Here is a 27868-nt window from a genome sequence, read left to right as displayed (position 1 = left end):
TCCGTGATATGTGGTTAGTGAGAAAATTCTCTGATTTAGATTTGGGGGTTGGGACTTACGCTGGACGCGCTGTTTTGTTTTCTAACCCCTTCGCTTTTTGATAATGGAGCAGGAAGAGGGTCAGTTCTCTACCGATGCGTATACATCCAAGTACCTATCAGCGTCTTTACTTATCATAGTCACGGCTCTAACCCCGATACTGATGCATTCAAACTAAGTGGGGCCAGGCGGGACTGTCTATATATTTCATCTACATATATACTCGCGCGTTAATTAAATGGTCGGATATCGTTGCAACTAAAATTTCCGACCTTTTAATTAACGACTGAGTAGACAGTAGTCTTAATCTAATAGGCATTGGTGCCCCACAGACGTCTGCTTAATCCACCCCAAAGGACGCCGTTTTATATTAGACTCATATACTTCCACAATGTCTGAAACTACCTTTGGCCCACAGCTTCTTCCACATAACAACCCCCCTCAACTTCAGATCTTGATCTCGAATTTATCCCACAATATCCCAATTACTGTATTTCTCAACTCCAACCCATCCCTGCCAGATGCCTTCGAAACAAAGCTCATATCTGCATGGCCAAATTTACCAGAGTCAGCCCGAAATTCCGCACTACAGAAGATCTTGAGGACTATTCAGGCGCACTACCCAGTGTATCCGCCGCGTTTTTCCCTGTCCCCGTTCCTCCACACTCTCCCTGGGAGTGGGGAGCTGGTAGTGGAAGAAAAAATTGATCCCAGACTTATCCAGAAACTGCAGTTACCAGAAGAGATAATCCCAGAAAATACATGCACAAAACCAAAGCTCTACCCGATATCTTCCCTGCACTCCTGTCCACTATCTCAAAGCTCACCGCGATCATGGTCCTCCCATATCCAACTCGTCACGCTTTCTCCAGCTTCAAAAAAGAAGTACATTGCCAAGGGCCCAACGAACAACTTTTCAGAGCTCAGAAACCTCCTGTCCCTCCCTCCACACCCGAACATAATCTCCCCACCCCATGGACTCATCACAGTCTCGCCAACCGACCATCGAGTTGTCGGATTCCTACTCGAGTACTACCCCCACGGCAACCTCGACCATCTCTGCTCCACCCTCACACCCAGACCACCACCAGAAAGACTCTGGAGCTGGGGCCACCAACTAGTGAACGCGCTCCACTGGCTCCACATCGAGCAAAAGTCCTTCCATGGCGATATCAAGCCCGACAACATCATCGTCCACCCCTCACCCTCGGGCGAGGAGCGGTTGGTACTCATAGACTTTTCGCAGGACGAGTCAACTGCTGCGACTGCGCCGCCGGAAGCAAAAGGTGGATTCCCGAGGACGTGGAGCGGCGAGGCGTTGGAGAGGGCGGATGTGTATGCGCTGGGGAGGACGCTGTATATTCTTACCAAGGGGCTGAGTATGAATGAGCTCTATATGGAGCTGTTCAGAGACATCAATTTTGTGTATAAGACGGATCTTGAGGGCATTGATGGGCCGATTAGAGATGTAGTGGAGATGTGTACGCGGAGAGATCCGGCGGAGAGGCCGGGGCTGGGGGAGTTGAAGAAGATCTTTGAAGGTGGGGATGAGGGCAAGATGAAGATGGGATTGGCGAAGAGGCAGGGGTGGAGTGTGGTGAGGAGTGCGGTGAAGATTAGGGTGGGTATGGGGAAGAAGGTGAGTGGGACCGCGAGAGGGAGGCTTGCGGAAATGGTGCAAAGCGTTGTGTGTTGGGGAAGAGGAGGGTAATGAATCTTTGACTTTTTCTTCTTTCTTATGTATCAACTATGTCCTTCGTTTATTCTTTTTACTTTGTCCCGAATTTGCGCTGTTCTGCTCTGTTTTGGTTTGGCGATGTATTAAAATCATTGGCAGCAGAAGTAGATGTATGGGGTTTGGAGTTAGGATAATTTATCTTTTGATCTCTATTCCTGCTCTCTTATTGCGACTCAACGTTATTACTATATGGAATTTATTGGTTGCTGCTACAAGTGGCTATTCGTTACACTTGTGCTTATCACTCGCCAGCTGGTCCACCTCTCTAGAGCTAGTCAACTCATGGTCAGACTTCTTAGCGTGTGGTGATTTTAAGGCCTTACTATTACTGATTGCAGGTTCACAGATTCTTCAATTGATCAACTGCACACTTAATATTGCTTATATCGATTGAAACTACTCAACAGAAGGCCACAAAAAACGACCGCAAAATCATTGTCACCGCACCTCAGAGCTCACCATCATGCACCGCCCTCCTCCAATATATATGCACATCATCCATTATAAACGACGGCATAAACGGGCCCCCCGTCGGCGCAATCTGACTCGTCATCTCGACCGTCACACTCGCCACCTCCTTAAAGTCTTCAAGCTCAATCTTCTGCGGCCACTCGGGCCCACAGATGGTCACCATTCTGCTCAGGACCCGCCCGGGCTGCGGTCCAAAGCCCATGACACTAACATTAAACTCGAGCGGCGGCAACGTCTTGGGCTCGTAGATGGGGGCCATGTAGAGCGAGAGGAGGTCGAAGGTTTCGAATGTGGAGGTGGTGTTGTCGATGCCGAACCCGGGGTTCGTGAGCCTTTCGTCGGGGTTGTACTGGTTCATGATTACGCCATTCGGCTGGGAAGAAGCGAGGGGGCCTGCGTGGGCGACGCGAATGTTATTGGTGAAGGTAAGAAAAGCATGTTTACCGACGAGGTCGCCTTCCGTCAAACCATCGAACTGTGGGTAGTCAGTTGAGTTTGGGGGGAAGGGGGGGGGGGGGGGGAATTACGCCGAGTTTGGCATAGTGGTCGGGGACTTGCTGTGGGCCTGGGCTGAGGAAGGGCGTTTCATGATGGTGACTTTTGGGAGAGTCGAGATCAATGTGGATGTCGATTTCTCGGGCAGAGGTAAGGAGAATGCAAGTGAGAAACAGGAGGAGCTTTTGGGAGAGTGGACCACGCATCTTGAGGGAATTGAGGAGATGTAGTTGAGATGAAGGGATGGAAGCCAGATGAGTGGTTTATTGGGTTCTTTATACTTGAATATATGAGGTGTGGTGCTATATACGCTTCATAATCAAGAGGCGGGAGCTGCTGTCGGCTGCTATCATAACCACGAAGAGTAGATACATGTATGTTCTGCATGATGCGGGGATAATATGCAACAAGCTGGATCTAACCTGGAATGTGAATCTAACTCATGCCAGTAGCCTTTCGATTCGCGAATAGCTTTGGTTAGTAAGTATATATATGCAGATCCTCATACTATGTTGGTGACACTGAGATCCCGTGAAGTGTTGATTACCGAGCACGGTTTTCGAAGAGCATCAGGATCTAGAAGAATCTATCAAGCGTCAGTGATATTTATAGATATCGTTCAATCGAGATATATATACGTATTTCGTTCTTATTGCCTGTACCAGGGAAGGTGTTTATCGGATTTCTCAAGTCAGAGGTCATTGTGTCCTGTTCTTATCCCGATTCCTATATAACGGCCTAGATTCTATATATCTCTCCTTGACCAAGATTGTTCCTCCAACTGCCATCGATGCGGATGATACCTGAACATATGCAGATCTCATAACCATTTTCGGTAGCCTTATTGTCGAGAACTACCATCGATCTGGGACGGCTGCAGCGATTCATGTTGCTTCAGACGGACTCGTTCACCGGTAGATAAAATGCTTCTCATGCGGATTGGCTGCTCTGCCTATCAGCTCCCGGTACATACATGTACGTATCCATCCAACAGATACACCATAATCTTGGCATTACATGCTTAGAATACAGCCTCTGTTGCTCTTTGGGGGTTGGTTACCCCTAAATAACCACACTTAGGTTCTTGCTGTTCAAACCGTATGAAACCGGTTGGGGGTGCACGAAAAACTGTTAGTCATGAACGATCACTCGAGTATATACGGCACGTGAAACTCGGATCTACATAATCATCTCCGTTTATGATTTCATATCCACACTCTAAAATAAACAAGAAACGAAAGCTCATCCGAAACAGATTCTAACAAAAAAGGAAAACAGCAATCCGCACGCACCCGCAAGCAAACCCTCCCGCTAAAAGCCTTTTTTGGGGTGTGAAAAAAAATAAAATAAACGCAAAAAATCCTAATAAAGAAAGAAAGAAGGGAGGGAAATCTTCAAGATCTCATCTAAAACTATGGATAGCTATGAGAATGAAAATTAGGTAGTTTATTTAGAAAGAGATGTGTGGTTGTTGGCTTGTTCAATTGACAACTTTCCCGGCGGACTAGGCCGTGAGGTTGGGGACAATATGACTGCATCTCTAGTTAGCATACCGTATTCACGGTTTTAACCAATCAACCGTCAAGTCCAAACTTACCTCCATTCGCTCTCAACTTCACCGTACTGCCTCTCTTCCATCCACTTCCACATTCTCTCTGCGATCACTCCCGCCTCCTTGCCTTCCTGCAATGGGAACATGATGTCCCTCGGAGTGCCGGCAGCTCCACCATCCCATGCAATTCTCCTAATTGGGCTCACCACCGCTGCAGTACCCGATCCAAATGCCTCGATCAGTCTGCCCTCATCCGCCGCCTGGGAAACCTCTTTAATGGTGTATTTCCTCTCGGAGATGGTCCAGCCCTCCTTAACAAGCTTCTCACGCGCCAGCGCCAAGACACAGTCTCTCGTCACACCCTCGAGGATGGTTCCATCCAGCGGAGCAGTGACGAGTTCCTTCTCACCCGAGGGGAGTGTCCATGCCACAAACAAGTTCATGGTGCCCACCTCAGTAACGTAGCCCTCCTCGCCAAACAGCCACAGGTTCTGGTGGAATCCACGGCCAGCGGCTTCGAGCTGGGGAACGATACAGGGTGCGTAGTTGGCACCGAGCTTCATGTTTCCGACACCGCCGGGCCAGGCACGAATGTACTGGGATGTGGCCTCGAGTGAGACCGCCTTGAAGCCGGTTGGGTAGTAGGGTCCCACTGGGGATGCAATGACATACAACAGCGCACTACCTGGTGGGCCAACTCCGAGTGTCCTCTGCGTTCCAATCATTGTCGGGCGAAGGTAGAGAGAGTATCCCTTCTTCTTTGGCACGAACTTCTGGTCGACGGCGACAAATGCGGAGATACACTTGATCATTTCCTCGGCGTTGAAAGTTGGGAGAGCAATGCGAGCAGAGGAGGTATTGAGACGGGCCATGTTGCGGTCGGGACGGAAGAGGCGGACACGGCCCTGAGTGTCATAGTAGGCCTTCATACCCTCGAAGCACTCGAATGCATAGTGAAACACACATGTTGCGGGGTCGAGTGAGAGGTTCTGGTAGGGCGTGATCTGGGGAGTGGCCCATCCGGATTGAGCAGTCCACTCAATGGAGAGCATGTGGTCTTTAATTTCCATTGCATTAGTTTTATTATAAACTCAATTGAACCCCCTCCCGGACGATATGTGCGGGGACGGGGGTGACCATGGTCACAGAGGAGAAAAATTCACCGGAAAAGGTTCGTCCGAACACTAGCTCCTCCGGCTTCAGCATCTCCTTGGGAGTCTGGGTGCGAGTGACGGTCAATTTTGAAGCATCGATATCTGGGAGCTTCTTAGGCGCCTGGACACTGTAGGCCCTAGTGAGCCCAAAGGTCATGCGCGGGGCGCGGAGGAGAGAGGTGCGCAACATCGTGGATGGTATGAATGAGTAGAGATGGGTTAAGGAGAGCGGGGGAAGAAGGAGGAGAGGAGAAATTATATAGAGCACCACTCTATGACTCTACGTGTTAGACCAGGGGGGTAATGGTGGTGGTGGTCACGGAGAAGTTTGATGGGGGGGGGATGCTGAGAGAATTGATTGTGTATCGCCAGATAACAATGGAGGTTTTTAATGAGGCTGACCTGAACGGAGATTAGTGGTGGAAGTCAGTTAACTACATTGTATCTAGACATCACGTGCGAGCAATGCAAATTATTATTACGAGAATCATCGCCTATCTCGGACTGTTTAGACTTGTTCTGTCCATTTTGAGCGCGGAGTCGGGGTGGGTGGTGGGGTAATTTTCCCTTTTGAGCCTCCGCTCCTACTAACCAAGCAGTTAGTACCAAGAAGCACCTCAGTAGAGCTCTGCTAGAAGCAAAAGGCCAAGAGCCTGACTGACACTCGAGACCTCCGAGAGCTGAAATTCACGATGAATCAATTCAACCTGGTACATACGTAGCTCAGTTTGAAGAATTTTCTTCTCTCTCTCTTCCGGTTAAATCAGCCCTGGTCTCCCTCCTCCGGCTGTTATCGTTAGCACTGCACACTGCACGTTCTTTCCCAAAAGACGTACACTATTAACTACAGGTAGATAGCTTTTGGTTTCATATTTAAGCAATCCAATTACAACCAAATACAGGAAAGGATCAACAAACGCAACTACTAAATAATTCTGCTACAAATTCCTATTCCTACACACCAACCCATCCGAAAGAATAAAGAAAGCCCACCAACACTTGGTATCAAACCTCTTACAAATATCCCAATCATCATATATCCTTCGACCTACAACCTTCCAAACCAGCGAAAATCACGAATATGTGGCCTTATACCTCTAATGCCCTCTCCCTCGTCACCCCGGGCTTGTCATCAGGCAACTGCTCCGGCGATGAATTCGGTGATGAATTCGGCGATGAGTGGATCGAGTACTCGTAAGAAGACACCGTCGAAGGACTCGGAAGTACGTTCTGGGAAATATTCTTGGGGTAGGTCTCATCCGAGGACACATGATGTATCGTCAGAAGCTCGACAATTGGGCCGCAGGCGTCGTTCGAGTGGAGACTCCGAATCTCGATCCAAGGCAGTACGGTACTCTGCAGGGGAGACAGAGTTTGGAATTTCGGGGAGCGGTACGCAATTGCAAAAACGTTCCTTGTGCCATCTTCTTCAACTTTCTCCACACCCTCGATCCCTTCGACGATTGACCAAATAGTAGACCTCGCACGGTCGTCGAAATTTTGCGCCAGTACATGGCAATTTGACATCGTCTTCTCAGCCCCTATGGGGACATATGCGCCCTTTAGAAGGCCTGAAAGAGAAGTCCGGAAAAGATCCAGTAGCCCTTCTTCGCTATATTTATTACTATCCCTGTTCGATTGAAATATCAATTTCTCGTTCTCTTGGGTTTCATATGTCATGACAATTGGGCTGGGCATCGACTCGACTTGGAAATCTCTGAACTCTATAACGCATTCAGATATCTCGGTGGTGGATGACGGTAACGATAAAAGTCCCTGGAGGGTTATACGTAATCCAAATCCGATATCTTTATGACCAAAGATACTTTTCAAATAAGGCACGATAGCGCTCTCCGGTATGGGTTCCTTGCTCGACCTATTTTGACGCTGTCTCTATAGACTTCGTGAGAAGATGTTCCTTTAGGTTCATGTTCTGACTATTCGTTCCAACCGGGTAGGGTGGGGGCAATGGAGATTGGAAATTGCAAAACGCTTACACATTCTTTTTCTTTACTTATTTCATTCGACAACTTTTGGTCTGGGTTCTGTTCCCGGGTTGCCTTTTCAAGGATCTCTGACGATTTGACAACGAGCGCATGACCTTCTCCCAAAATCTTGATCATGGGCATTACTGGCGAAAGTAGCTCTTCCACCTCTTTCCACCTCTTTTGCCTCGAGAGCACCTCAGAAAGGAAGTATGTTGACCCCAAAGTGGCTGGATCGGATGGATCCATGTTTTTCATTATCGGCAACGCCGGTAATAACAGCTCTTCAACTTCCGTCCATCGATCTTTTCTTGAAAATGTTTCTGCGAGAAGATATGTGGAGCGTAGAGTGATCGGATCAGCTTTGCCTTGATCTCTTGAGTTTCTCATATTTGCCAGTGCTGGAACTAAGAGCTCTTCCACTTCCATCCAACGACCTTGCTCAGATAACGCATCTGCGAGGAAGAACGTTGACCCCAAGGTAACCGGGTGAGTCTCGTCCTCGCCTCTCATTACTGGTAGCGCTGGCACCAGAAGCTCCTCCACTTCCTTCCATCGACCTTGGCTCAAGCGTGCTGTTGCTAAAAAGTATATTGATTCCAAAGTTACTGGATTTGCCTCGCCCAATCCTTCTCTCATCTTTGGCAACGTTGGCAGCAGCAACTCTTCAATTTCCTCCCACCTATCTTCTTGCGCAAACGCCTGTGCAAGAAGATCTGTCGAACGCAAGGTGGCTGCATCCATGCTACCAAGTGCTCTCCTCATCTTCGGCAACGACGGCAAAAGGAGCCTTTCCACCTCTTTCCACCGAGCCTGTTGGGCAAATGCTTGCGCAAGGAAAAAGGTTGACCGCAGGGTGGCGGAATTCCCTTGGCCCAACTGCTTCTTCATCATCGGTAAAGATGGCTTCAAGAGCTCTTCTACTTGCACCCACTTTGCCTGGTTTAGAGCAGTCGCTGCCAGGAAATAGGTCGAGTACAGTGTGACTGTATCCTCGTTACCTAGTGTCTCCTTCATTTTTGGCAGCGCTGGGAGGAGTAGTTCTTCCACACCTTCCCACCATCCTTCCTGCACAAAGGTCTGTGCGAGGAGAACCGTTGATCGCAGTGTAACTGGATCAACTTCACCCACAGTTTTTTTTAGCATCGGCAAAGCCGGCGACAGCAACTTCTCAACTTCATCCCATCTAGCCTGCTCCGCAAACGCTTGCGCAAGAAAAAATATTGTCCGCAAGGTGGCATAATTCGTCTCGCCGAGTGTCCTTTTCATCGTAGGTAATGCTGGAAGTACAAGCTCCTCGAGCTCTTTCCACATACCCTTTCTCCAAAGCCCATATGCCTGGAACGATGTTGATTCGATATCAGATGGGCTGAAGGTAGGCGAGTTAGGCTCAGTAGTTCTCCCCTTTCGTCGGAAAAGACTACTGATCCTCCCTGGAAATGGCCTCGGCCTCCGTGACTCCATCGCTGTTAAATTCGTCGGTGATTTCTCTAGAAACCAAATGAATCAAGACCCTATTCTCAAAATCGGGAGCTGTTCGCTCTGTATCTAAGACGGATGGTTGGAAACGAGATTCGCGTTGCTATTTAATAGGGAGGCTGGAAAGGTGGAGTAAGGGGGATAAAGAAGGAAGCATATATCATGTGAGAATTATAGGTAGGTAGGTAGGTAGGTATCCCCTGGTTCGAGCTCTGCAAGTTGTTGCTGGCAAGCTAGACTGCTGCTGCACAGGACAACCGTTTGACACCGTCGTGAACGATCTTGGTTCACCCCTGGAGGAACTGTTCTGGAGTACAAGTCCTAGAGGTATTGCTTGGAGCGTTTCCTTTCTACCACTTCGTTTTACAAGGGCGAGCTACCCCATAACTACCCCGGAATCGTTCGGGTGTGCATTGATTGGCCAAGGTTTCTGTCATGCGCTCCTGCAATTTAGTGAAAAAAGAAAAGAGGGTAAATCAGTACAAAAAATCCAGCAAGCTGGTACGTACCAACCCGTCTGTAGACTGCGTTTTTTTGTAAAAGATTCCTATGTCATCAGCTGTCATTACCTGTGCCGATACCTCTGTGCTATCAAACATGATGACACATGAGGCGTTGCCAGGCAGGAAACCGAAACACCCCCACCCCGCAGTAGTGCAAAGATGTTCATCTTGGTATCGTTATCTACCAAATGATGGAAACCAGGGATCGGCCCCGCCTGATTCTGGGGAAGGTGGTGGGTGGGGTGATAAGACGTGGGGTAGGTAATGGAGAGGTGATGTCGGTATTTGGAGGTGAGGTGTGGTGGTAATTGATGAAACAAATTTGCTAGTGTGACTTGTTATGTATCTGAGCACAAGTATCAATACAACACGCACTGCGCGTAATCCCAAATACAAACCAAACACTTATCAAGTAAAGGTGATTGAGTTGTATTCAAATGCATATGGAAGGTGATGCAATTGTGTGCATGCGCCAATCGGCCGGAGATCCTACGCCAGGCCTGCGGTGCCTATATATCATCCTTTTGATTGAAGCCCCAATAAGTCATATTTTATCACTCGTTGTGTTAATCAACAAACATACTGCTCCTTCTGGGCCCTAGTCAGCAATCTACGCACTCTATGGTGATTAATACGGCATACTGATATGGGCGTGAATCATTAATAACTTCACAGCCTCGATAACCGAATAATAAGCAGAGAACTTGCCATCCATGTATGTACCTACTATTGATATGTACAGCGATGTGCTCTTCTTTATATAATTATATAGGCGCCATGCTGTAGCTGTTCATAATTAGGAAATAATAAAATTCGGTATCCGTACAGCTATGATAAACTTATGTCCATTTGGTTGTCGAGTCCAGAGCCCTTGGCCCAGTGCAGTTGGATTCACCGGCCAGCCACATCTCACCCCCGGTTTCGAAGGAGTTTCAACAAAGAACCCCGGAGCTGTAGGTTCTATATTCCTACGTTCTATTAGATGCTTTGTCGGTAGATTTCATGCGCAAAGTGAAAAGCTGGGGCCATCTCGTTCAGCATAGCTATATAGCGAGCGAAATATTCCCAATAGAATCCACAGAAGTTATATATACCTTATTATTGCACCTCCGTGACGACGTGCCGGTTCATTGGTGGAGAATCAATTGCGCATACACCCTAGCTATTTCTGTCTGCATTCAGCCGCAACCTTTCAGGAGCTCAACACCTCAAGACAAGAACATCTCAGACCCGAGTGCGATCTTTACCACTCCCACTCGTTCACTCGCCCACCCCCACTACCTTACTGCCTCATCCCTCGTGTGTGGGGCGCTCACTAGGCACAGAAGCACCAGAATCTCTCCCGGCGAGAAATCCACCATCGTTTCCCTAGAATTATCACCGCGAAACACGCGACACACAAGGACACCATGTTCACAAACGCCCTCAAATCCTTTACCTCCAACATCACCTCCAACTACATCCTCTCTCCCGAACCAACCACCTACTGCGGCCCATGGCGAATCCACGACGCAAAAAAGAAGAAAACGAACCAAGCCGTCTCTGTCTGGATTTTTGAGCGGAAATCGCTTGAGTCGGGCGGCGGCTCCAGCAATGGTCTCTCGCTCCGTGGTGGTGGTAGCTCCAGGGATGGCCTCAAGGCCGCACAGGACGAAGTTGTGGAGAGGTTGAAGAAAGGGGCCAGCTTACTTGCAAGATTGCGACACCCATGCGTGCTGGAACTTGCGGAGCCGGTAGAAGATACGCGAGGTGGGGGGTTGATGTTTGCGACGGAGGCTGTCTTGAGCAGTCTTTCGAAGCTGCTGCAAGAGAAGGATGAGGAGGAGGGCAGAAGTAATGGGAGATATGGAAGGGAGAGCGCAATAGGTGGTAGGAGACGAGCAGATATTGATATCGACGAGTTGGAGATCCAGAAGGGCTTGCTGCAGATCGGGAAGGCGTTGGAGTTTCTTCACGAGAGTGCAGCATTGGTTCATGGGAACATCACGCCGGATGCTGTCATGATCAATGCTAAGGTTGGTAATATTTTGTGTTTCTAAGCGGATTTCTTCCGCATGTGTGAGCCCGGGAGAGCTCCTCTACTACCATTTACAGCTCCATGACAGCTATATATTCACGGCCCTTGTACACATTCTGGTACTTGGATCCCGTAAATATCCTTTCAGACACCCTCTCAACTGTTCTTTGTTTCTACAGATGCTGACAACCTTTTATAGTCTGACTGGAAGCTCACTTCTCTATCATTCACGATTCCATCTACAAACCCCCCACTCCCACCGGCGTTCGACGCCCGTCTACCTCCGAATGTTCAGATTGCTCTCGACTACGCTTCCCCAGAACTTGTTCTCGACAACTCCATCTCACCATCTACAGACTTGTTTTCCCTTGGGCTTCTTATCGTGGCCCTGTACAACCACCCGCACAAATCCCCTCTTGAAACACACAACTCAACTTCCAGTTACCGACGCCTCCTCAGCACACCATCGACCACCCCGAATACATCCAACAATTTCCTTTCTTCGAAGCCGCTCCCGCGAGCCCTTGTCGATGCTCTTCTCCCGCACCTTCTCACCCGCCGACCCGCTGGCCGCATCACTGCGCGCGAATTCCAGGAGAACGAGTATTTCGACAACATCCTCGTCTCTGCCCTGCGCTTCCTCGACAGTCTCCCCGCCAAAACCCCTAGTGAGAAATCTGCTTTCATGCGAGGCCTCCCAAAGGTCCTCCCACAGTTTCCCCGCAGCGTTCTAGAAAAGAAGATTCTCCCGGGCCTTGTCGAAGAGCTGCGAGACGGCAGTATGCTAGCGCTCGTCCTTCCGAACGTTTTCGCCATTGCCGAAGCCGGCTCCGCCCGCCTTTTCAGCGAGAAGGTCCTACACAAGCTGAAAGAAGTGTTCTTACCCCCCGGCGGCACTAGCGCACCCTCCACCGAGCCCAAGACCGCCGCGGCCAAGATCGCGGAGCGTGAGAAGGAAGCTGGGCGTGAAGGCGGGCTGACGGTCGTGATCTCGAGCCTACCCATCATAATGGAGAAGACAACGTCGCGCGAGTTCAAGGAGGATATCCTGCCCATTTACCAGCTTGCGCTCGAGTCGCCGACACATGCACTGCAGGACCTGGCGTTAAGGTCACTGGTGGTTATACTCCCAAAGCTAGACTTTCCGACATTAAAAAATGACCTGTTCCCCGTGGTGGCTTCAGTATTCACGAAGACCTCGTCGCTGGGTATCAAGATTCGTGGGCTGGAGGCGTTTAAGGTGCTGTGTGGGGGGACGCCCCCGGTTAATACTGATGGCTTGGAAGGGTTCAATAAGATTGAGAAGCAGAGAGCCGGGGACTGCCCGGTGCTGGATAAGTACACGATTCAGGAGAAGGTGGTGCCGCTATTGAAGGGTATCAAGACGAAGGAGCCAGCAGTGATGATGGCAGCACTAGAGGTTTTCTCAGAGATTGGGAAGATCTGTGACCGGGAAATCGTAGCAATGGAGTTACTGCCAGGGCTGTGGACCATGAGTTTTGGCCCGCTGCTGGGTCTGGAGCAGGTATGTATCTCGACCCTACCTATATCGGTGTTCGAGTGGTCTTTTCCAGTACTGACTCACTCCTATAGTTCCAAGCATTCATGGCCACAATCAAATCCCTCTCCTCAAAGATCGAACAAGAGCAAACCCGCAAACTCCAAGAACTCTCCTCCTCTGGCCCCAGCAACCCCAGCAACGGCGCGGGTGAATTCCTATCATTCGGCGGCATCCCCGGCGCCAACACCGGCTCCTCCGGCGGTGACGGTGACGCCTTCGCAGACCTCGTCTTCGGCAAGAGCAAGCCCAGTAATGGCACCAGTAGCCCCGGCTGGGGCGGCGCCGGCAGCAGCAACAATGATATTGGCTCGAGCTTGGGCCCGGCGCCACAAAAGAAGCAGGAGACGGCATCGTTCAGCTGGTCCACGCCCAGCAGCGCAACACATAGTCCGCCGCCCAGCCTGCGACCACAGCGGGCCGCCACACCAGACTCACGATTCGCGCCATTGACGCCATCGTCACCGGGAATTCCACCACCGCTCAGTAGCAGCAACAGTATGAGCATGGGAATGGGCATGGGCATGGGCATGGGTATGGGCACACTACAGCCGCAGCCCTCCCCCGGCTTCGGCAGCACAACCGCCCTCCGCCCACAGCAGCCGCAGCAACAGCAGCAACAAAACACACAGAATAATATGAGCGGCATGACAATCGACTGGTCCTCCGTTGCCGGTACAAAGAAGCCAACGCTCAGCACGGCGCCGTTGACGCCGAAGCCGAGCACTTCCATTAACTACGGTATGGGACTGGGTATGGGTATGAACCAGGCCCAGGCCCAGGCCCAGAACCGGAACAATGGGTTCCCGTCGCTGCAGCCGCAGCCGCAACAGCAGCAACAGAGCCATCCGACGATACTGTATGGGCAGACGCGGCAGCAGGCAGCGCCAGCGCCGCAAGGGACAGGCGCGTTTGCGGGCTTTATGATACCGCCGCCGCCTGGGAGTGGTGGTGGCGGAGGCGGTATGGGTATGGGAGGGGTGGAGGGATGAATTTGGTGATTGGGAGTGGGGTGTTGACGGCGAAAAAGCAGGAGAAGGGGCTGGACGCGTGGGATAGTTTGTTGTAGTTTTTTTTCTCTTTTCTTTTTACTTTTTTATTATATATATTATTGTGGCTTTTGGTTCTTGGTTTACTTGTGTGAGCGGGAGTCTAGTTTTTTTTCTCTTTCTTTCTGCTTTTGTTTTGATGGACGAGTGATGACGAGTGATGGGTTGTGAAGCAAGAAGTGTATGGGGTGAGGGGATGGGGGGATGGGGGGATGGGGGATAGACCGTCTGCTGGGTATCGTTTTTTCCTTCTTTTTCTTATGTTTTTTTATCGGATAATAGGGTTCTTTTTCTCTTTTTCTCTTTCTTTCTGGCTGGCTTTGTGAGCGGAACGGAGCGGGTTAGAATAGGTGGTAAATAGCAAGTAAGTAATGCGAGATTCAGAGGGATAGTAATCTGTTTGTAGGCGTTTATATGGCGCTGAGGGACGATGCGCATGTATGTGCCAATGAATATTTTACGATTGATGCTCAGGACGGAGTTCAGACCCCAACATCATGATAATGATCAAGTGATGTTCCCTCTCACCTTCTTTCTCATCCTCGAAATCCATGGCACTTGAAAGGTATTGGTCTTTCTCTATTTGATTGAGCCGACCTGTATTACACCACGATTGTTCCATTGATACATGTATCTCGATACCCATTTCAGTCAGGCACTCTTAGTCTTGGCACCCCCAACCCACAAAACCAGGGTTAGGGTCCACGACGTCATGGGGCCCCCAATCCTTGGCTAAATTAAAACCCAGCCCAACCAACTTCCAACGTCAGTCCGCATCCGAAGTAGCCCGGCCGGGATTGGGCTTACCCGGCCGCACCGCGCCGAGGGGGGGCGATATCAATCCAATCCAATCCGAGTGAGGGGTGTGAATGGTGGGGAGTTAAAGAAGGGTAGGGAGGGAGGGAGAGAAGTGGTAGGAGGGAGGAAATTGGGAGGTGTGTGATTGGGATGTTAGCCGAGGGAATTGGTACGCGGGTGGTGGTTGGTTTCGTCCGATGTTTGGGTTGGGGGGTTCGGTTGGGTTGCAATGTATGACTCTTCCGCGGTGCACTGGGTGGACCTCATATCAAGAACGACACGATAGAGAGATCGAGAGAGAGAGCGGAAGAACTGCCTACAATGCTAGTGTAAAATAAATAAAAGTCCCATTCGAAACCCCTATATACCATCCCCAATCCCAACCTTTCTAATCTATCCTATCCGCAGCATATATAGTTAATGAGTGAGTGAGTGAGTGAGTGATAATTCGGTATAGTTTCTTCTTCCAGGCTCTATGTCAGACAAAGCAATACCACCCTCTCATCCCATCATCGCCATACCATACCATACCATCCCATACCATCCCATCCCATCCCATCCTGGGGCAAATTAGACTTGAAAAAACATGTACTAGAATGAACGAGCGAAGGACGTAAAGCAGCAATAAAAGCAGGGAAAGCAATATAACAAACATAAGAAAGAAAAGCAAGAAAGGAAAGGGAAAAGAAACAAAAGCACAAGGGGCGGGGGGTAGAATCAATCTCTCTCTCTCTCTCAATCTCTCAATCTCTATACAGGGCGGTAGTCTCACCACAATCATGACAGGACAGACGAGCAAGAAAGAAAAAAAATTCATTGTGGTTGCTTTGCTTTGCTTCCGTACATGACTTGATGATGAAGAAGGTGCTGTTGCTGCTGCGTTTATAATACCGGGTGTGTGGGGGGTGTGATTGTTTCGTGCTATGGCAGATAGCACCCGACTCAATGCCTCGGCGGCAGACTCCCCGACACCGTACGCAGCAACGACTTCTGCCCCTTCGTCGAGTCCTCAATGATGCCCTCGGCCTCAAGCCTCCTCCTCGCCTCTTCCAGCGCCCAACTCTGAATCCTACACGCCCACCCACCACAATCAGCACCCATCCACTATCACCCACTATCAAAAAAAGGGCAAGAGAAAGAAAAACTTACGATGTATCCGGCTTATAAGCGTACGCCACTCCGGCCGCAAACAGCCCCCCAAAGAATCCCCAATACCAGATCCCTTCCCACCCTTCCTTCGCCTGCTTCTCCCCCGGCGGGACGCCCAGGAACCAGCCGGTGGGCGGGTCGTAATGGGAGCCGTGGGACGACGACATGGAGCGCGTGAGCGGCGTGGGGTACAGGTGTGTCAGCGAGGTAGTCGTTGACGCGCGCGAGAGCAGCGAGAGCGTCGGTGGTGCGCGGAGGGCGGGCATGGCTTTGTAGTGTTGTGTGTGGAGTGTGGAGTGGAGATTGCGGTGCGGGTGAGGTAGGTGAGGTGGTAGTGGGGGAGATGGCGTGCGGGTGTGGGAGTGAGGTTGTGATGCGGGCGCCGAAAGGGGTTGGCGGGTGTTACGTAAGCGAGGGGGTGGTCGTGGTTGGGATCAGGACTGGAGTGCCTGGTGACTGAGGAAGAAGCAGGGTTTTTGGCCGAGGGGATCGGTGATGCGATTTAGAGCTGAACTGAGTCGGTGGAGCTGGAGGATGTGTGTGAGGCTGTGGGTAAGGTTTTCATAACATCTGTCTGGTTGTCGTTGGGACAATAATATTGTGGTCTCCAGCTCCGCATATTAAGGCTTCATGATTCAATCACCTAGTATGTTTAAGCATCACTTGGCAGCAGATCATATAGGTGAGAACATATAGTTAACAAAGTAAATATTAACGCAGGGGTAAATCCAGCGTCGAGTTCTTATCGAATAGCGGGGAGCCAATATATTAACAGGCACCATGGCCACATGAGTGGTCACTCGATCGAGTGTGTGCATCTCGGGATTAGAAGGTGAGACAGGGAACACAAGAGCTTGGTTGTTGACGTCGATAGCTTTATCACTATTTGTTTACCACAGAAGCATAAAAACATAAACACCGATAACAGGTATCCTCGTTAACTTGATGTTCAGTTCTTTAGTCGTGCTTCCCAAGGAATAGCTAAAACGTCGCCCCACAATGCTAGCTTTAACTATGGCGCGGCCAGTTTTGAAGGTGAAAGCTTCAAGGTTTTCCATAGAAATCGCTTATATATCGAGTCCCAGCAAGCCGATAGAGAATTTGAGTAGTCCCCAGCTATCATAATAGCCACCATGCGCTTAAAATATAGTCATAAGACTGTTTATATAAAGGTGCCATTTATCGGTGGCTCGACTCTCCGTGGCTTAACCCACAGAACGCCACCATCTAGTTTCTCCAACCCCAATGTCAATGATTGGCCCCTCCCAACCATGCCTGACACATCCGCCGTTTCGGCACTGCAGTGCGTGCAGGGCGGACCGTATACCACGGTTGCTGGGCAACGGGTGCCTGGCCAGCCCGAGGAGGACGGCCAATGATAGCCCGCGCAAGACGGGTGACAACAAGCTGGAACAACAACACCATGAACCAGAATATAAGCGCCCAGACCAGCCCAATCGGCTGGAGCTGGAGCTGGAGCTGGGGGGGCTATTGTATTTAGAGTGCGGTGCTGCTCTTTAGTCGCAGCCATAGAGAGCGACATACCTGCTGGAGAGAGCGAGAGAGAGAGATTGTGAGATCAGACGAGAGCTAGAGATCATCGAGAACAGCCTACATATACCTATCATCATCCACATAACCCACTCTGATCAGCACACCTGCACCCAACATGCGACTCTCCCCACTCTCCCCACTCTTCTCCCCACTCTTCCCTTCGCTCCTCTCACTCCTCCTCTCACTCCTCCTCCTCCTCCTCCAGTCAGCATCAGCAACAGCAGCAGCTGCAGCCCAAGCAGACACCACCAACCCGTTCGCGCCGCCGGTCTGCCGCGACGGCTACCTGTCCTGCAACACTGTGGAGCACCCCGAGGTCTGCTGCCCCGTCAATACCGTGTGCACGTTCGACAGCCTGGGCACCATTGCATGCTGCCCGTACCAGAGCGCGTGCACGGGCTATGTCATTCCGCAGAACCTGACAAAGTATCAGATACCTGCGCCGGCGAGTGACGGGTCGGGGGCGGGGCGCGGGCGGGGCGGAGGGTGGTGGTTGTGGGGGACGGTGGGGTTGGTGGTGGGGGTCGTGGGAGGGGTGCTGTGAGGAGATGTGGGGGGTGGTGGTTGTGCATGTGGGAGCTTGGGGGTAATGGGTTATGAGTAAATGAGTAAATGATTATTACTTATGGATTCTGGGGGGGGGGGGGGGGGGGCTCTGGGAGCTACCTAGCTTGGGTTCGTTCATGGTTCATGGTTCATGTCCGCGGGGATGTGTTTCTTGTTTATATTGCGGGTTCTTTTTGTTTCGTTTCAGCGTTTGTTTGCAACCGGGAGCATTTTGGCGCGGGTCAATGGCAGTTTAAGGGATCATGGATATAGATGCGATATGTTTATTTTGTCTTGTTTCTTTGAAACGAATATAGGTATGCTTTACGATTGAACGAAACAATCGAGTGTGCGTGATATAATCACTACAACTTGCTACATATATATTTGTAAGGAGCTAGGAGTGTATAAAATTAATTGATTCGATGAGTAGTATTGCTTCCCTACTTTGTTATTCTGACGTTGGAGTAGGTTATATAAACCAACCCGCAGCTGGTCGTGAACAATCTATCGTGACCATGTATCTACTATAATATGGCCTGAAAATGTTTTAAAGACCAAATACTGAGAGAGAAGCTAAGATAGTTCAAGCTGCGATTATGTATACGGTGAGGGTATGGATACCTAACCCTCATACCATGACAATCTACATCGGTATGGCCCACCAACCTCTTGTAGCCACTTGGTATTATGCATATAAGTATTTGGTGTATGTTTGTATACTAAATATCTTTCTATTCAATCATGACTTGACATGGCTCCCAAGATCATAAGTATCACAAGACTCAATATCCAAACTACCTTTGTTTGATTGCCCATCGAAGATCTTAATCATGACTTACCACCCTTAGATCAAACTACAAAAAGCGTCTACTATAGTTCCCTTCTTAGATAGCTCACCATCTTATTATGGTACCTTCCACCGTGAGAACCGTTCGTCGCCCCTGCATAGGTTATAAACCCGAGTGATATCTCATGACTCGGAAACATCTGCCCACTCCCAATACCACAGAAATCGTAGAGGAAAGAAGATACAGTTACTTCTTTCACCCCATCCCTGGACTTTAACCATGACGCTGCCAAACACAAGTGGAAGGTCCATAGTTGGGGTTACTTGGTTTATGAAAGTCAGAGGCTGCACGTATATGATAGTGACAGAGCGCTTAGTAAATGGTTTTTGGTGGTTTATTGCCTGCAGCTTTCAACCGCGTGCACGGTACTTGCTAAGCTATAAGATCCACAATAAGATCAATGCGGCGTTATGTGAGGGGTTCAATAATTTCATTTTTCAGCGGTGAATTACACTAATTGATGTAAAATATCCTTGTTCTAACAAATCCATATCTGTTTTATGGAGTTTCTATACCTAACTCAAGCTGATGTCCCCGATCCATTTGATACCTTTTGAGATGCCGTTGCGGATTAGAGCTCTTCCTCTGACGGACGGACAGTTTTTAAACCATTCAGACCAGTTGGCAAGAAGAGGCCCCTCAGAGAGCGTCATATCAGCACATCCACTGATCAAGCCTATCATAGCTGTCGACTAAGCTTAAGAGAGAAACGGATGGCCACATAAATGTTTATACCCAACAGATTCGGCCCTTGAGTAGTATTTCGAAGCTTCGACTTCACCGGGAGTTCTATACTATCGCTACCGTTCCTGCATGGGTTCTTTTCGATCCTATAAGGCTTATACACATAAACGAGACCATCATTATCCATCGTTATATGAAGAACAGCTAGGGGCGCTTACCTGGTGCTACCAACGTCAACAACGCTATATTCAAGTCAAGGCTTGTAGAGATCTGTCAACGCCTTGGGGTCTGTCTAGGAGATCAGACATTAGAACCGAAGAATAGATCTAGACCAACCGGAATTAGACGAAGAATCAGAAAGATCATATTCATGATGGAGGCTGTTGCTGTCGAAATTTGAGGTAGAAAGCAGAGCTGAGAAATACTTGCTGGCCATGTATTTAGTTTATCCTCCGAAGGAGAAGGGGCTTCAATAGACGCCTCCCCTTCCACTGGAACATGACCCCCTTACTGGAACATATGTTTATTGGTTGATATTTGGTGAGGAAAACCGGCTCAGAGGTTAGGAGGCCAGTTATAACGACGATATTTTCCTTCTTAGGCTTAGTTGTTCCACTGAGGGGGGCGTTCCGGTGGTGGTGAGGGCGTCTGTTTGGGTAGTTAATTGATAATCCAGACATATATATGCATATATGTATGCTACATACCACAATTAACTCTCTGACCTGTAGTGTTCAAAAGTAGCTTAACTCCACTTTCAAGCCCTTTTGATTTATTATATCAAATTAGGAGCTCCTGATATGCGTTAGCCAAGGAGCGAGTATGTGCCAGCATCCAACCCTGGAAAATGTTCGCCGCGGCTGCAGTTACGATTGTGGTCGCGGTTGTGGTTGTAATTGTGGCTGCGGTTGCGGTTGTTAGAGGCCAAGCTTCAAGCTTGTAGCTCTTGGTTGCCTCCAATATATTGCAGTCCTTCGGGAATCCCAGAATGGAATAAACTACCCATATCTGCATCAATATTCAACAGGCCATATTGGAGTTCATATAGCTACAATCTCGGGAGAGGTCCGAAGATCTAGGGCGATGATCCATGCAAACACGTGCGCAGACTTACTCTACATGCGAAATTATGGGGGCCAGAGTCCATTGAAAGAAGGAATGTTGTCCGCAGCTCACTTGAGGCTATGGTTGCATGCAGTACCCCGCTAAAGCCTAACGGTAGAGATTTAAAGTAGTACGGGTGGCTGCGTGGCTTCAAGAAAATGCAGGCCGACGGCGCAGTTAGCTATCATAGATCGCTACACAGTAGCCACTAACATGCTAGAGACGTCTCTCTCCCTTCTGGTCCTCCCCTTAGCTTTCGATTGGGTGAATCCACCTATAACCCACAAGGACGCCATAATCTACATACATGTAGCCCATCGATGGTCCGCGGTATCGACAACTAAACCAGGGCTACCGAAGTAAGACTAGGGTAATTATAATACCTACATTTTAGATCTCTACGATGGAGTGGACTAGTGGAGTTCTGATGCATTTAATACAACAGAGGTTCAATTTACATAGTATTTATGTTAGATTTCTATCCTTCAGGGCCAGCCACACCCCAGAGAAATTTCGCATAGATAGCTAATTTCAAAGAATAGAGAATACCCCGGCCCCTTACGATATACATGACGTAAAGTTGCATTGGCACGAGAAAAGAGAGGGTTCATTGGAAATTTAACATGGTATGAAAGCCTTGGTTCGATGAAGATATAGATGTACCCTACTCAGTTCTAGTGTCCCAGATACCGATAAGTATGTGTAACAACATTACCCATCTGCTTATAACTCGGCCCCGGAACAAACCACTACAGAACCTCTATTTTGTTAAGTCATGGTGCTGGTCTATAGCTAGCCCATAGCATGGGCTTATCTCAGAGCACTCGGACAAATTTGCTGGTCTAGTCACATACGGCCCTTATCATGTGGTGGTTCGCACTTCAATCAACTTTTCGCCCTGGTATTACATCATATAGGCGAGTGATATTCTATGATCAAATCGCCACCTGCCACTGTGTGTGAAGTCATTTCATTTCTGATTCTAGGTACAGAATGGTCGCATAAAGTATAAACTATGGCGTATGCCACCTGCCACTTATACCTGTTTATTATATAGGTTGAGGAAACGGATTATTTGACAGATACGGAGGCCACGGCGAACAAGCGACTATACTCCTGCCTCGAGCAGCCAAATTCAACATGAAGGGAAATCGCCGGCCTAACTGGAATCAAAGACGCCCCACATCATAAAGTGAAAGGGGTGTTTATATAAAATGGAAATTTTATTATCAAGACATTGTTTGCTGGCTTTGATTCGCCTAGGTGCAGCCACATCTAATGTCTATATCATACACGTGGGGAGGCTAGTTAGGGCTGAGCTGACATGCATGGAACAGCACAACACAGGTTTTCCCCCTGATCCAAATTCCAAAGAATCTGGAAACTCGCGACAAAAGAGAAGAACAGCAAACAACCTATTGTCGGTGTCCACGCGTCCCGATATATAACTAAGAGCATACCGGTGCAAGTCAGGTTCTATTTTCCCTAACTCCCTCTTCAATGTTGACTATCAGTTTTCTTTTTACGGTGATTCTATTCGCCTTCCCTACCAGCGCAAAATCTTGGACTATCACTCCAGTATTTAGCGGAGAGCAGAAAGACACTCATAGTATCTCCCAGTATTCATCCCTTAAAGAGCCGTCACTATGGGACTGTAAGTCAATCCATTAATCTGCCAGGCAAGTCGCTCCAGCTAAGCATCCAAACCAGACAACACTCCTACCACCTACTGCAATATACAGCAGAATAAAAGCCCAGTTTATGATTGTAGTGGTGGTTCCTGTCCAAGGGGAGCTAGATCTAAACCGCACAGTTATGTCCAGAATACCACTACCAGTTCTACCACCAACGCAACAACCAGGCTATGCGATCGCAAGACGGGAGGAGTGAGAGAGATTGCAAACGTCGTCCTCCGCCTCGTCATTGGAGCGATGGTTCTGTATGGTTTCCTCATGGTCATCCCGATCGTTTCGGTGTTTCTGGTGTACAAACTATCAATTTGGTCCGTCCGGTATCTCTCATGACACCAGTCTGAGGCGACTATGATCGAGCAAACGATCCTTTCCCTACATGTAGTGATATCGGCACCAACATGTTCCATCCCATACATATACACCTCTCCTGGCCGGGAGCAAAACCGTGACCGGAAATGCGCTGTGCTACAGGCAGCAGGACGACTCGACTTGCTCACTATTATTTATAACAGCAAGAAGGCAGGTGATGTGTTGAGTACTTTCTATTGCGATGGGTTATACAGGTCGATGCCGGTTAAAGGGTGGTAACGGACCCTCGTTCATATGTCTTTCTCTCTTTCGTTGAATCGGAGTTGAAGTTGGAGGGTAGTGGGTATCAGGAAGTAAAATTCACGATCGAAGAGTTGAAGATGGATATCACGCGTACCACTTCAACAAGGTAGGCAAGCTAGAGGTTAATTCGGCGCATACATATGCCAACCGGACGAGCCCCGCTTTAGGTTTTTTTTTTTTTTTTCTCTTCTCGGAAAAACAAAACACTGTGCTACACAAAGCACATCTGTACCTATCCAAGCAGAAGAAGAAACCGTTTGGTACTTTACTCGTTGTCGTCCAAGAATAGTACCCCATCACATGATACCAAGAACAGACCAAGACTAAAAAGGGGTCTACATAAAAGAGAAGCGAGTGCGGGGTTGTACGCGAGGGAGTTCCCCCTTCTCGGGACCCCGAAGACTGGTCACCGCGGAAGCGGAGGTGTGATTTCTGCTCTTTCTCTACGATCCTGCCCTTGAGAGTTATTACTATGTATGTATTCCAGTAGTCCGCTCTGCTGGATTGGGGGCCGGAGATGAATGAATGGATGGATTGGTGTGATAGAAAACAGGTCTGGGTGGGTATGTATTTAGGAATGGAGATTTGGGGGGGGGGGGGGGGGCGGTGTTATGCTCTGAGCAGAGAAAGACAATGCAGTCAAATCCAGTCCAGTCGGGATGGCAAGTCAGGCATCCGACTCGATGGTTCCTCCTCAGGTTCAGCAGCTATCGTGTGTCTCTACCTCCAATCTCACACACACCACATTTGCACAAACCCACACACCACCCATCCACCACACCCACCCAGACAAACACAACCCCTAGCCCTACATACTCTACTGCGGCATCGCGATGAGTTAACCCAGAGCATGTGTGTGTAAGGCTTAGCAGCTGTGAAGCAACGCTCTCTGCTCTCGCTCTAGTTTTCCCCCCCTCCCCTCATCACTCTGGGCATCGAATTGGCGATGAAGAAGAGGAAAAAGAAAAGAAATTATCTCTTCAAGAACAATCCTAATTGGTCTCCTTAGTAGTTTCCCCCCATCCCAGTTCCCAGCCCAGTCTGACCCCCAACCGTTATCAACCTGTCAAGTTGTGTAGGTTGTAGCACTCGAGTAGGGAAGTACCTACATATTGCTTTGCTGAGCATGAGCTAGAGCAGGCAGAGTGGAAGAAGGGCAGAGTGATTTAGAGTGAGTGTAACACAGGCAGGCCGAGCCCATCGCTCCATCCCATCCGGCGATGTCTGTCGATGCCGCATGCGACCGACCACAAACCACCATACTCCCGCCAACCTCCCCTCTCGCTCCTAATCCTAATCAATCCTCCATCCCTCTACCCCCCCCCCCCCCCCAACAACTCTTACTTACTGTGTACTCTACATCGGCACAAATAGAGTACCATACATACATACCAGACCAGACCCATACGTACAGTACACACTCTACAAGTTACTTACTTAGCAAGCAAGAGGAGACGGAAGCACTGTACCCTTCCTACCTTGCTTTTGCTTACCCTACTTGCCTGCCTCCCTGTTACTGGTGCAATCCCGTTCCGTGTCCAATCCAATACCGTGCCCCCCCCCCCCCCCCCAAGGCTATTCGCCGAGAGAAAGAGAGACAGGAGAGAGGTCGGGAAGGAGAAGAGAGACTGAGGATAGAGAAAGAACACCTCGCCCCGAGAGAGAGGGAAAAAAAAGAGAGATACCGACGCCCCTTGTCTGGTCCAACCCCCCCCCCCCCCCCCGGATCTCTCACCGTGTCACTCGCTCCAAAACAACATATCGTGACAATTAACTAGTTCCTTTACCTGTCCCTGGATGCAACCATCACCTTTTCTTTAACACCCCCCAGTGGTCATTCTTGTAACCTTTCTTCTACCCCTTCTTCCTTCATTCTCTCAAGCATCAGGCATCAGCAGATCCCCCAAAGATCATCTTCTACCTACTTACACAAGAAGAAACTTCGACTCGAGTCCAATTTGATTTGCTGACTGATTCCCCATCGACGACGACGAGAACGAGAACAACACCGGGTGTCCCCCCTCCCTAAAAAAAATGGCCAAACCGACCACCGCGATAGCACCTCGTGACGATTCCACAGCAGCGCCCTCGCGCCCGGATCCACCACATCCAATATCTACAAAGAGCACTTCTTCCTCAAAGTCCAACAGTGGCCACCCCGTCTCTGCTGCTGCTGCGCAATTCCATAGGTTCCGCTTAACAGAGTTCAACCGCGCCGAAAACCCTTCACCTGCAGCGTCTCCATCATCTGCGTCTGCCCCTGCTGGACAGTGTTCGAGGTTTCGCGTTACTGACTTTGTGCCCTCTCCTTGGTCCGATACGCCCACGCCCACTACACCCGCAGCGATGTCTCCAGTGATGATGAATGGACGTTCAGCGAATTTGAATGGCGCTGGTGGTGTGAATATTAGTACTGGCGCTGGTGGTGGGTCATCGCCATCAGGTAATGCAAGGCAGGGGAGTTTCTCGGTGATGCATATGGACATGGAGGGGTCGGGTCCGCAGCAAACTAGTACTATGGTCGCAGCCGCAGCAGGCTCAGGTAGAGGTGTTTTGCAGAAGGTTGCTGTTGCCTCGCCGCAGCAACAGCAACAGCAACAGCAGCAACAGCAGCTTCTTATGATGTCGAAACCAGGAACTGTGGGTGAACCCTAAGCCCTCTTTTGTTTATTCCGCTTGTTTTTTTCTTTCCTTTTGTCTCCTTGGATCAACCGACATGCCCTTTTTTCTTTTTCCCCTGAGGGGTGTGTGTTGATTTTGGGGAATCATCTAGGGCATGCAGCAGCGCCCACTGGCCCCGTCACCAATGACTGCAGCCACCGGTACCGCTGGAGGGGCTGTCAAGCCCTTCGACCCAGCAACTGTTCCTCAAGAAGCTGTATGGGAGCTTTCCAGGGTCCTCGGCATATTCCGCCAACACTCACCCGACAGCATAGTCAAAACAATTACGGATGCGCTGATGCAATGGCCCTCCCTTGCAGAAGGCAGTCTCCTGCGGCGGATTGGGGAGGTATTCCCGCCGCCACCAGCGCCAGCTCCTGCTAGTCAGAATGGAAACGCTACCCAGGAGCCGCCGAAGAAGAAGCGCGGTAGGCCACCGGGAAAGAAGGCGAAGATGAATGATGGCACATCAGCCCCTGTACCTATAGCGGCGAGCCCCGCGGGGGGCTACAGCAGCAAGCTATGGCACCACCCCCCTTGCCATTTGCGCAACCACAGCAACTTCAGCAGCAGCAACCCCTAATACCGCCTGCACAAATACCAGCACCCGTGATACTAGGTCCCACCCGAGGAAAGAATGCGGCTGATAAACTCGTACAATGCACGCGATGCCTGAAGGACTTCAATCCCACCTGGCGCGCAACTCCAGCATCCGATCCCTCATCAGAGGCGACCTGCGCAGTAAAGCACCAATTCAAGACCTTTGAACAAGGGCTTGAAGCTGTGACTCTTCCACGACGTAAAAACAATTATAAAACAACTTGGAAATGGAAGTGCTGTGGCCGTGAAGTACAGAGCACATCAGATCAGTTACTGATGTGGCCGCGGAAAGAAGATGATCGAACTGGTGGATGGTGTTTTGTGGGAAAACATACTACCGAGCCCGGTGTCCGGGAAAAACTAGGTCTCAAGCCAGGCAAAGGGAGGAAGATTAGTGAGGAGATTGGGAAGAAGCGAAAGAAGACTTCTGACACCAAAGAAGCAGAAGTGGCAAAGAGTAGTGACAGTGATAGCTGGGTGCTACCAGAAACTGCGCTCAGCGGTTATGAACTCACCCAACCTTCTCCACCTGCTCAGTCGGGATACCCACAAACCGAGTCCACATCGCAATCCGATGAACCGCCTAAACGGAAACGTGGTCGTCCTAAGGGCAGTAAAACCCGCAGTAAGGTTATGCAAATGAGTCAGCCAGCTCTCAAAGACCAACAGCAACCCGTAATCCAGCAAAGCACAGGCCCTGAGCAACAACTCATGAATGAGCATGCACAGAGCACCCATGATCCTACAGGGCTAGGCGTTGATCAGAGCTCGTTCTGGACGCAGTACACCGAGCCTAATCTTATAGATGATGATGGCGAGGGAGAAGACGATGATGAAGAAGTAGAGGAAGCTGATAACAGCAGCGAAGACCCCGCCATCTCAACGGCAGACCTATCGCTTCTTGCGTCCGCTACCGCGGCTATGACAGCTGCTGTTCAAGACGCGCCTATAGAGAAGCGGAAGCGGGGCAGGCCTAAGGGTAGTAGGAACGGGAAAATGGCAGTGGTAGATACCACGCAGAAGGCACTACGCATGAAGCCCAGTACCGAGAAAGTAGTAAATAAAATACCGCCCCCGCCGCCTCCGCAGCTACAGCCGGTACCGGATCCGGCAGTGACCGGTACAGACGAAGGGGCGCCGTTTGTGGGCATGGGAGGTATGGGTGCGATGGACGGGTATGGCGGGCTGGGAAGTGGTGATGGTGGCGGATGGTTTGGCTAACCCTGGCCAGTCCATTCGTGATATTTCGGTTTCTTTCTCCTCCTCTTCTTTCTATAATTTTATATTAGGGTTCCCAGGGAAAGAAAAAAAAAAAGTTGAGTTTCATGATTTTCGTTTTATAGCATATTTATCGGAGGGTAACGGACGGGGATGGATTATTAAGGCCTCGGGAGTTAAACGGGTTTGGTTTTTGTTCTCTCATCTCTCATTTCTTGTCTCGCATCTCTTTCTTGTACGGCTTTTTCTTCGGGTATGTGGGTTGTCAAAGGTTTCCTTTATTTTATCTCCACTATTCTTTCGTTTTATTCTTCTTCTTAGGGTCACGTAGGGAGCTGGCTGGCTAGCTGGCCGGCC

The 27868-nt window shown here is 49.7% G+C and overlaps 9 protein-coding genes across 9 annotated transcripts; 5 read left to right on the top strand and 4 right to left on the bottom strand.

Annotated features, from left to right (window-relative positions):
• Positions 1-430: 430 nt before the first annotated feature.
• On the top strand, positions 431-1750 carry LAJ45_11176 (uncharacterized protein; the record flags this gene model as incomplete). Its single annotated transcript, XM_046120686.1, has 1 exon — positions 431-1750. One exon carries the CDS (start codon positions 431-433, stop codon positions 1748-1750), a length of 1320 nt encoding a protein of 439 aa, XP_045966143.1.
• A 475-nt stretch (positions 1751-2225) lies between these two features.
• LAJ45_11175 (uncharacterized protein) lies at positions 2226-2949 on the bottom strand (the record flags this gene model as incomplete). Its single annotated transcript, XM_046120685.1, has 2 exons — positions 2226-2723; positions 2776-2949. The coding sequence occupies 2 exons, from the start codon at positions 2947-2949 to the stop codon at positions 2226-2228; spliced, it is 672 nt and encodes a 223-aa protein (XP_045966142.1).
• A 1298-nt stretch (positions 2950-4247) lies between these two features.
• On the bottom strand, positions 4248-5639 carry LAJ45_11174 (uncharacterized protein; the record flags this gene model as incomplete). The annotated part of the gene is made up of 3 exons (XM_046120684.1): positions 4248-4275; positions 4341-5352; positions 5459-5639. 3 exons carry the CDS (start codon positions 5637-5639, stop codon positions 4248-4250), a joined length of 1221 nt encoding a protein of 406 aa, XP_045966141.1.
• Positions 5640-6212: 573 nt separating this feature from the next.
• LAJ45_11173 (uncharacterized protein) lies at positions 6213-8898 on the bottom strand (the record flags this gene model as incomplete). The annotated part of the gene is made up of 6 exons (XM_046120683.1): positions 6213-6236; positions 6447-6497; positions 6545-7173; positions 7240-7342; positions 7447-8420; positions 8487-8898. 6 exons carry the CDS (start codon positions 8896-8898, stop codon positions 6213-6215), a joined length of 2193 nt encoding a protein of 730 aa, XP_045966140.1.
• A 1927-nt stretch (positions 8899-10825) lies between these two features.
• LAJ45_11172 (uncharacterized protein) lies at positions 10826-13983 on the top strand (the record flags this gene model as incomplete). Its single annotated transcript, XM_046120682.1, has 3 exons — positions 10826-11431; positions 11633-12958; positions 13027-13983. 3 exons carry the CDS (start codon positions 10826-10828, stop codon positions 13981-13983), a joined length of 2889 nt encoding a protein of 962 aa, XP_045966139.1.
• A 1797-nt stretch (positions 13984-15780) lies between these two features.
• On the bottom strand, positions 15781-16253 carry LAJ45_11171 (uncharacterized protein; the record flags this gene model as incomplete). Its single annotated transcript, XM_046120681.1, has 2 exons — positions 15781-15907; positions 15988-16253. The coding sequence occupies 2 exons, from the start codon at positions 16251-16253 to the stop codon at positions 15781-15783; spliced, it is 393 nt and encodes a 130-aa protein (XP_045966138.1).
• Positions 16254-17656: 1403 nt separating this feature from the next.
• LAJ45_11170 (uncharacterized protein) lies at positions 17657-18085 on the top strand (the record flags this gene model as incomplete). Its single annotated transcript, XM_046120680.1, has 1 exon — positions 17657-18085. The coding sequence occupies one exon, from the start codon at positions 17657-17659 to the stop codon at positions 18083-18085; it is 429 nt and encodes a 142-aa protein (XP_045966137.1).
• A 4141-nt stretch (positions 18086-22226) lies between these two features.
• Positions 22227-22750, top strand: LAJ45_11169 (uncharacterized protein; the record flags this gene model as incomplete). Its single annotated transcript, XM_046120679.1, has 2 exons — positions 22227-22380; positions 22437-22750. 2 exons carry the CDS (start codon positions 22227-22229, stop codon positions 22748-22750), a joined length of 468 nt encoding a protein of 155 aa, XP_045966136.1.
• A 2316-nt stretch (positions 22751-25066) lies between these two features.
• LAJ45_11168 (uncharacterized protein) lies at positions 25067-27514 on the top strand (the record flags this gene model as incomplete). The annotated part of the gene is made up of 3 exons (XM_046120678.1): positions 25067-25672; positions 25806-26171; positions 26252-27514. 3 exons carry the CDS (start codon positions 25067-25069, stop codon positions 27512-27514), a joined length of 2235 nt encoding a protein of 744 aa, XP_045966135.1.
• Positions 27515-27868: the final 354 nt, after the last annotated feature.

The sequence above is a fragment of the Morchella importuna genome, assembly GCF_003444635.1.
Source record: "Morchella importuna strain M04M26 chromosome Unknown Morimp01GS058, whole genome shotgun sequence".
NCBI lineage: Eukaryota > Fungi > Ascomycota > Pezizomycetes > Pezizales > Morchellaceae > Morchella > Morchella importuna.
The sequence above is the reverse complement of the archived record's forward strand: the minus strand, read 5'-3'. Positions and strand labels throughout refer to the sequence as shown.